The sequence below is a fragment of the Myiozetetes cayanensis genome, unplaced genomic scaffold (genome assembly GCF_022539395.1).
Source record: "Myiozetetes cayanensis isolate MyiCay16 unplaced genomic scaffold, myiCay2020 scf26, whole genome shotgun sequence".
Taxonomy (NCBI): Eukaryota; Metazoa; Chordata; class Aves; order Passeriformes; family Tyrannidae; genus Myiozetetes; species Myiozetetes cayanensis.
Window position 1 is genome coordinate 2,891,520 of NW_026087477.1, and position 9,069 is coordinate 2,900,588.

The window sequence follows — 9,069 nt, forward strand, 5'->3', positions numbered from 1 at the left end:
GACACCCTGGGGAACAGGGGACACTTTGGGGGACAAGGGACACCCTGGGGGACAGGGGTAATCTTGGATTGCAGGGGACATTTTAGGGGTCAGGGGACATCTTGGGGGATTCAGGACATGTCGAGGGACAGGTGGGGGCACTCCGGGGGACACGGAACAGACACGTCAGGGGGCCCGATCACCCCGGGCCCAAACGGGTGTGGGTGCCCGTGCCCTCACTCAAGATGGCGGCGGTTCCCCTTTCCCCCGCTCCCGGTGCCCTCACTCAAGATGGCGGCGGTTCCCCTTCTCCCGCTCCCCGTGCCCTCACTCAAAATGGCGGCGGTTCCCCTTCTCCCGCTCCCCGTGCCCTCACTCAAAATGGCGGCGGTTCCCCTTTCCTCAGCTCCCCGTGCCCTCACTCAAGATGGCGGCGCTCCCCGTCTCTACTCTTCTCAGGGCCCTCACCCAAGATGGCGGCGGCCGGCCCGGCGTCACGTGCGGGGCGTGGCTTGGGAGGGAAGAGCCGGGATCCCCCGATCCCCATCCCGATCCCAGTCCCGATCCCCATCCCCATTCCCCCGATCCCCTTCCCCCGCCCCGGCACCATGGATTGTTACACGGCCAACTGGTACCCGCTGGGCGAGGAGGCCTTTTACCGGTGAGAGGCGGCGGGGGCAGCGCTGCCCGAACCGGGGCCGCTCGGGGTCCCGGGGCTGGGTGGGAGCGGGTCCCGGCGTGGCCATGGGTGTTCGGGCGGGCTGGGACAGGGGTCCCAAGGATGCTCGGGGGTCCCGGCGGTGGCTGGGGGGGTCCCGGAGCTGGGAGGGCTGAGCCGGGGGGATGCTCGGGGAGTCTCGGGGGTCCCGGGGATGTTGGGGGGAGTCCTGGGAATGGGAGGGCGATCTCCGACGTGTCTGCAGGGTCTCGGAGCTGCTCGGAAGGGTCCCGGGACGGCCATGGGTGTTGAGACTATCTGGGGAGGGGGTGCTGGGGGTGGTTGGGGGTCCCAGGGTAGGGGTGTTGGGGTGGCTGGGAGGGGGGGTCTCAGGGCCAGGAGGGTCGTTCGGGGTGTCTCGGGGTTTTTTGGGGGGCCCACGGTGACCGGGGCCCTCGGGATGGTCCGTGGGGGTCCCGGGGCTGACTGCGGGGTCCCTGGGTGAGGTCCGGGGGTCGCTGGGGGGTCCTGTGTCCACCTGGGGGATCCCCGGGTGTCCGCGGGTTTGAGGCTGATCTGGGAGCTCCCGGGGCCTGCTGGGGGGTCCCAGGGCCGGCTAAGGGGGTGGGCAGGGGGGTGGGCACCGTCCCTGGCCCCGCCATCCCTCCGTCTGTCCATCCATCCATCCCTCCGCCCGTGTGTCCCGTCCCGCAGGAAGCTGGAGCTGTACTCCATGGAATGGGGGCTGCGGGAGGACCTGCGGGACTGCGTGGTGGCCGCTGCCCCGTACGGGGGGCCCATAGGTGGGTGCAGCCCCCCCCGGCTCCCGGAGCCCCCCCGGCTTTGCTGACAGACTGTCTTCCCCCAGCCCTGCTGAGGAATTCCCGGAGGGACAAGGCCCCCAGCTCCCGCCCGCTCCTGGAGATCTACTCGGCCTCGGGGCTGCTCCTGGCCAGTGTCCCGGTGAGCTGGGGGGGCTGGGATCCCCTTTGGCGGGGGCAGGGACAGACCCCCTCGGGGGCACCGGGGATGGGAGGGGCGGGGTGCAAGGGGGAGTGGGGGAAGGAACTGCCCAGGGATGAGAGAAGAGGGTGGGATGAGGTTGGAGCAGAACTGGAGCAGCAGGAGCATCTTCTCTTCCTCCCTGACCTGGGCTGGGAGAAAAGGATGAGATGGGATTGGAACAGCGGGATTAGAGCAGCAGGAACATCCCCCTCTCCCTGCTGCCCGGGACTGGGAGAAGGGGATGGGATGGGAGCTGGAGCAGCAGGAACATCCTCCCTCCCCTCTGCCCAGGGCTGGGGTGGGCACGGGGCAGTGGAGGGGCAGAGAAAGGTGCCAGGGCAGGTGAGGTGCCAGACCTTTGGAGATGTTGGACCTCCAGGTGGGGTTTCCAACCTCTGGAGAAGGAGTCAGAGCTCAGCCTCAGCCATGGCCTCTCGTGTGTCCCTGGAGGGCTGCCCTGGCTCTGGGCTGTCTGGAGCAGCCCAGGGTGACCATTCCCACCTCATCCCCACCCCATTCCCACCCTTCCCCAGTGGAAGAGCGGCCGCCTGGTGCACCTGGGCTGGACGGCGGGGGAGGACCTGCTGTGCATCCAGGAGGACGGGACTGTGCTGGTCTACAACCTGTTCTGCGAGTTCAAACGGCACTTCAGCATGGGAAACGTGAGGGGCTGGGGCACGGGGTGGGCTGGGGGGAGGGCACCTCAGATCCCATTGATCCCCCACCGTGTCCCCAGTGTGCCCAGTGTCCCACCCTGCCGTGTCTGGGCGCAGGAGGTGCTGCAGAACCACGTGCTGGAGGCGCAGGTTTTCCACACGGAGTTCGGGACGGGCGTGGCCATCCTGACCGGGGCCTTCCGCTTCTCCCTGGCCACCAACATCGACGACCTGAAGCTGCGCCGCCTGCCCGAGGTCCCCGGTGGGTGTCCCTGCATCCCCCTGTGTCCCCCTGTGCCCCCATGCCCCCCTGTGTCCCCCGTGCCCCTGTGCCCCTGTCACACGCTGTCCCCCAGGGCTGCAGCAGCCCCCGGCGTGCTGGGCTGTGCTGTCCCAGGACAGGGTGACCGTGGTGCTCCTGGCCGTGGGACCGGAGCTCTTCCTGCTGGACAACACCTCCTGCTCCAGCGTGGTGAGGGAATGGGAATGTGGGAATGTGGGAATGGGGGGACTGCGGGCCCTGTCCCTGTGTCCAGGTCCTTTCTCTGTCCCCGCTGTCCCACGGGATGCTCCCAGCCCCCACGCTCCATGGCAGGTCCTTCCCTTGTCTGTCCTGTCCCAGGGGATGCTCCCAGATCCTTTCCCTGTCCCACAGGATGCTCCCAGCTCCCACACTCTCTCCCAGATCCTTTCCTTGTCCCACGGGATGCTCCTAGCCCCCACACTCCATGGCAGGTCCTTCCCTTGTCTGTCCTGTCCCAGGGGATGCTCCCAGGTCCTTTCCCTGTCCCATGGGATGCTCCCAGCCCTCCACACTCTCTCCCAGATCCTCCCTCCCGCTGTCCCATTGGTGCCCCATCCTGCCCAGAGGGGGGAGGGCTGAGTGGGAGGGAAGGGCCCCCCAGCTCTGACCCTTCCCCAGTTCCTCCCACCCAGGGGGGACACTCTGGGACCCCAGGACGTGTCCCCACGTCCCCTCCTGTCCTGCCCAGACTCCCCCCGGGCTGAGCCCCTCGGCTGGGCCGTTCCTGCACATGGCTGTGTCCTTCAACCACCGGCTCCTCGCCCTGTTCTGCGACTCTGGGTACATCTGGATGGGCCTGGCCACGCTCAAGGTGAGCCTGGGGGGGCACTGGGGGCCCCCACGTGCTCAGGGCTGCAGGAGCCCATGTATATATATAATATATAACATTTGATATACGTTATGTACAGAGGGATTGTCTGAGTGTGGCCATGTTGGAAGTTTGAGGAGTGAGTTCAGCAGTGTAGAAACTCTGAATTGCTGGAGCCACAGCAGTGGGGATATATTTTTAATAATCAGGCAAAAAATTAATGAGTGATTTTACGACTTAAGTAAAGCCCAGATGTGAAATGTAGCATTTTGATTTTCTTTTTCCACAAGTGAAATCCTTTTCTTGGTATTAATTTTCTTAAATGGGAATTAGAATGGACTTGGTTTAGTTTGATTAAAAAAACAATGAGAATTGGGGTGTCCTTCCCCTGAGTTCATCCCTGGCTCCCACGCTCCCGGGGCCCACCCCAGCTGCCCAGGTGTGTTCCCTGATCCCCCCTCTCTCCCCCAGGAGAAGCTCTGCGAGTTCAACAGCACCGTCCGATCCCCCCCCAAGCAGATGGTTTGGTGAGTGGGTGGTCCCTGCCCCGCCCCTGCCCCTGGCAGTGCTCGGGGGTCCCCCTGGTGTCCCCCCCGTGGGGCCACAGGGCCGGGGTTCACGGGTGGGGTCCCCCTGGTGTCCCCCCCAGCCGTGGGGCCGCAGGGGCCGGGGTTCACAGGTGGGGTCCCCCTGGTGTCCCCGCCATGGGGCCACAGGGGCCGGGGTTCACGGGTGGGGTCCCCCAGGTGCACGCGGCCCCGCAGCCGGCAGCGAGCCGTGGTGGTGGCCTGGGAGCGGCAGCTCATGGTGGTGGGGAATTCCTCGGAGTGCATCCGGTATCCTTTGGGAAGAGGGGATGTTCCCAAAGCCCAGCCCAAGCTCCTGCCTGCCACAGTCACTGCTGTCCCCGGGGGTCCCCTCAGAGCCCCCCAGGGTGGGCACAGGACGGTGACCGTGTGCTGCTGGGATCCCCCTCCCCTCCCTGCTCCTGGGGAGCACCAAAGCTCCCCCAGCCCCTCCAAGCTCCCCTATTCTGAGGGTGCCACTCCTGTGGTGGGACCACTGGCCCTGCCCAGGGTGGTTGGGGGATTCCTGCCCCCACAAAGTGCTCTGCAGCCCCCACAGTTGCTCCCAGGCCCTTTCCCTGTCCCGTGGGATGCTCCCAGTCCCCCCACTCCCTCCCAGGTCCTTCCTTCTGCTGTCCCAGAGACAGGTATTTACAGGGATAGCTGGCCCCATCCTGGCAGGGAAAAGGGGAGGAAGGGACCCTCCCCTCTGAGCACCCCCAGCCCCGTGGTCCCTCGGCAGTGGGGGTTGGGGCTGCCCCCGGAGCCGTGTGCCCCCCAGCCCTTAGCAGGAGCACAGCTTTGTCCTGGATGAGGATTCCCACCTGGTGCCCGAGCTGGACGGGGTCCGGATCCTGTCCCGCACCTCCCACGAGTTCCTGCACGAGATCCCAGGTGAGATGGGCTGGGGGGGACATCCCTGCTGGGCACCTGGGATGTGGCTGCCCCATCCCTAGGAGCGTCCAGGCCAGGTTGGATGGGGCTTGGAGCAATCTGGGATAGTGGAAGGTGTCCTTGCCCATGGTGCGGGGTGGCACTGCATTTGAGGTCCTTTCCCACCCATCCCATTGCACAGTCCCTGTGCCAGGATGGTGCTGCACACAGGGAGGTGGGAGCAGTGCCAGCAGGTGCAGGTGACACCCCTGGTCCAGAGCAGCCTCTCAGGTGTGTTTGATCCCAATTCCCACAGAGGCCAGCCAGGAAATCTTCCGGATTGCCTCCATGGCCCCGGGGGCTCTGCTGCTGGAGGCACAGAAGGAGTACGAGGTACATCCCCCCTCCTGGGGTGGGAGTGGGGGATCCCGGGGGTCCTTCCTGAGCCTTCTGTGTCCCCATTCCCAGGGGTCCTCCATTCCCGGGGGTCCATCCTGACCTCCATGTCCCCTTCCCGGGGTCCCCCATTTCCCATCCCTGCAGAAGGAGAGCCAGAAGGCCGACGAGTACCTGCGGGAGATCCGGGAGCAGCAGCTGCTCCCCGAGGCCGTGGGGCAGTGCATCGAGGCCGCGGGCTACGAGCACGAGCCCCAAACCCAGAAATCGCTGCTGAGGGTGAGCCAGGGCGAGGGGGAGGAGGGGCAGGCCGAAGATCCTCGCTCCCTCCCCCCTCACACCTGATCCCACAGGCAGCTTCCTTCGGGAAGTGCTTCCTGGACAAGTTTCCCCCGGAGAGCTTCGTGCGGATGTGCCAGGACCTGCGGGTCCTCAACGCCATCCGGGACTACCAGATCGGCATCCCGCTCACCTTCACCCAGTATCCACAGCTGCAGGGGCTGGCATGGGATCCAGGGTGGGATTGGGGCCCTCTCCAGGGGAGATGGAGCCCCTCGGTGCTGGGGCTGCAGGGCTGGGACACTCCTGGGAATCATGGAAGGGTCATGGCTGAGACCCCCACGCTCATCACACCTGGGAATCGTGGAAGGGGGTCAGGGTTGAGACCCCCACGTTCACCACACCTGGCACAGGTGCCCCATCCCGGAGCAGGGAAGCTCACGGAGCCTGGGAAGTGCCTGGTGCTCCTTGTCTGAGCTCCAAGGGGTTTGTGATCCCACATTTCCCTTGACTGTCCCCACAGATACAAACAACTCACCATCGAGGTCCTGCTGGACAGGTGAGGGGCCCCATCCCACATTCCCCCATCCCACATTCCCCCATCCCACAGTCCCCATCCCCATCTCTGGGGGCTGAGCAGCTCCAAGCACTTGGGGACCCCCCAAGCCCATCTGAGCTCCTCAACCCCTTGCACCCTCCCTGTGCCCCCGTGCCCCAGGCTGGTGCTGCGCCGCCTGTACCCCTTGGCCATCCGGATCTGCGAGTTCCTGCGGCTCCCGGAGATCCAGGGCGTGAGCCGGATCCTGGCGCACTGGGCCTGCTCCAAGGTGAGGGGGCCGTGCCAGGGGGGCCCTGCCGGTGGGGGGGACACCGGGGGACACCTGTGGTGCCCCCACAGGTGCAGCAGAAGGACAAGTCGGACGAGGAGGTGGCCCAGGCCATCAACCAGAAACTGGGGGACACCCCGGGGATCTCGTACTCCGAGATCGCCACGCGCGCCTACGACTGCGGCCGGGCCGAGCTGGCCATCAAGGTGGGCTCTGCGACAGGGGAGGGGGACGGTGGGGACAGGGGGACACCCAGTGACCCTCCCCTGCCCCCCCAGCTCCTGGAGTACGAGCCACGCTCCGGGGAACAGGTCCCGCTGCTGCTGAAGATGAAACGGAGCAAACTGGCCCTGGGGAAGGCCATCGAGAGTGGGGACACGGATCTGGGTGAGGGGGTGCATCGAGGGGCTGGGGAGCCGTCGGGAGTGGGGACACCGACGTGGGTAGGGGGGGGGACAGTGGAGGGGCTGGGAAGGGGTGGGTGGGTTAGGGGAGGCCTTGGGAGCGTTTTGGGGTTTGGGGAAGCCCCTTGGGAGCATGTTGGGCTTTGGGATGGGCAGGAGCATTTTGGGGTCTGGAGGAGCCCCTTGGGAGCCTTGTGTGTTCTGGGGGGCTGTCAGGGGGTGCATAAAAACCAAACCAAGCCCCCTTGTCCCCCCCAGTTTACACGGTCGTGCTGCACCTCAAGAACGAGCTGAACCGCGGCACCTTCTTCATGACGCTGCAGAACCAGCCCGTGGCCCTGAGCCTCTACCGGCAGGTGAGGGCAGAGAGACCCTGCCCCCCGACCCCCTGCCCTCCCATGTCCCCCCGGGTGCTCCCCCCACCCCTGACCCCCTGTGCCCCCAGTTCTGCCGGCACCAGGAGCGGGACACGCTGAAGGATCTGTACAACCAGGACGACAACCACCAGGAGCTGGGCAACTTCCACGTGCACTCCAGCTACTCCGAGAAGGTGAGGATCCCACCCGGGGGGCTGGGGCCCCAGGGTGCTCCCTGCCATCCCCCTGGCGTGTTCCTGTCCCTGTGTGGGGGTGACACGTCCCTGCTGTGTCCCAGCGGATCGAGGGCCGCGTGGGGGCCCTGCAGAACGCCCTGGACGAGTTCAACAAGGCCAGGAACGACTTCGCTGCCAAGGTGAGGGGCTGGGACGGGACCCTGGGCTGGGAAGGGGATCCTGGGGCTGGGATGGAGATCCTGGGGCTGGGCTGGGACCCCAGGGCTAGGCTAGGAACTTCAAGGCTAGGATGGGGATCCTGAGCCCAGGCCAGGGATCCCGAGGCCAGGCCAGGGCCCCCAGGGTCACTGCTGTGTCCCAGGCCACCGAGGAGCAGATCAAGCTGCTGCGGCTGCAGCGGCACCTGCAGGAGGACTTCGACAAGCCCTACCTGGACCTGTCCCTGCACGACACCGTGTCCACCCTCATCCTGGACGGGCACCACAAGCGGGCGGAGCAGCTCTACCGGGAGTTCAGGATCCCCGACAAGAGGTGTGGGGGCAGGGGGGCTGGGGAGGGGACTGGGGGCTGGGGAGGGGGCTCTCAGCTCCAGGAGCCCTCCTGACCCCCATGCCCAGGTACTGGTGGCTGAAGATCAATGCCCTGGCCACGCGGGGGGACTGGGAGGAGATGGAGAAGTTCTCCAAGAGCAAGAAGTCGCCCATCGGGTACCTGGTGAGAGCTTTTCCTGCTTGGGGGGGCCACCAGGCACGCCCCCCCTCCATGCCCTCCCACCCTGTTCCCTCCTCTCTCCATCCCTGCTCTGTGTCCCCCCAGCCCTTCGTGGAGGTGGCTGTGAAGCACCACAACCGCTACGAGGCCCGCAAATACGCCCCCCGGGTGCCCCCCGAGCAGCGGGTCAAGGCCTTTGTCCTTGTGGGGTGAGTCCAGGGGGACCCTGGGGGGTCCGTGGGACATGGGTCACACAGGGTGGGGGTCACACAGGGTGGGGGTCACATGGGGTGGGAGTTCCTTGTGCAGCAGCACCAGGGGTTTGGGGCTCTCGGGTGGGTGTGGGGGCACCGTGAGCTGTGTCCCCCCAGTGGGGGTTGGTGGTTCAGGTGTGGGGGGCTGTGGGGGTGCTGCCCCCCCCGTGCCCACGCTGTGGGTGCCCCCCAGGGACCTGGAGCAGGCGGCAGAGGCGGCCATAGAGCACAAGAGCGAGGCTGAGATGAACCTGGTGCTGTCCCACTGCTCCCCCGGCACCAACGGCGCCCTGGCTGAGAAACTCACCCGGGCCCGGGCACAGCTGCTAAAGAAGTGACCCGGGGGGCTGCAGGGACCCCCCCAGCCCCTCACACCCCCCTCCTGAGAGGTCTGTGCCTGGGGATGGGGATGGCAGTGAGATGTCCATGTCCTCTGGCAGCTGCTCCCAGCACGAGTTTGGGAAACAAAGCACGGCACCGGGACCTCCAGTGGTGCAGGACCCCCAGCCTGGGGGCAGGGGGACCCCCACCCTCCCACCACGGCCCCTCCCTCCCTGTTCAATAAAGAAAAGAACTCCCACTGCTGTCTGGTCACAAATGCTCAGCAGCCCCCGGTGGGTCTGGGGGGATTCAGGGAGCACACTGGGGTCCAGGAAGGGTTCCTGGAGCAGACCCTGGGGAGTGGGGAAGGGGAGGTCATTGGGTGTCCCAAAGGGGTCCTGGGGAGACACTGGGGGTCCCCTGGGGGAGTCCCTGGGACCCTCAAAGGGGTCCTGTGGGGGTCATTCAGGGGGCA

At 66.3% G+C, this 9,069-nt stretch overlaps 1 protein-coding gene across 1 annotated transcript; it reads left to right on the forward strand.

The window, feature by feature from the left end:
- Positions 1–520: 520 nt before the first annotated feature.
- VPS16 (VPS16 core subunit of CORVET and HOPS complexes) lies at positions 521–8,851 on the forward strand. The gene is made up of 24 exons (XM_050321019.1): positions 521–640; positions 1,352–1,440; positions 1,506–1,600; positions 2,176–2,304; positions 2,416–2,560; positions 2,655–2,770; positions 3,291–3,413; positions 3,882–3,937; positions 4,157–4,246; positions 4,776–4,870; positions 5,166–5,242; positions 5,393–5,524; positions 5,599–5,726; positions 6,048–6,083; positions 6,243–6,351; positions 6,423–6,557; positions 6,630–6,738; positions 7,014–7,111; positions 7,201–7,305; positions 7,410–7,487; positions 7,670–7,839; positions 7,926–8,022; positions 8,125–8,228; positions 8,467–8,851. Exons 1-24 carry the CDS (start codon positions 588–590, stop codon positions 8,609–8,611), a joined length of 2,514 nt encoding a protein of 837 aa, XP_050176976.1. The 5' UTR covers positions 521–587; the 3' UTR covers positions 8,612–8,851.
- The last annotated feature ends 218 nt before the right edge of the window (positions 8,852–9,069 follow it).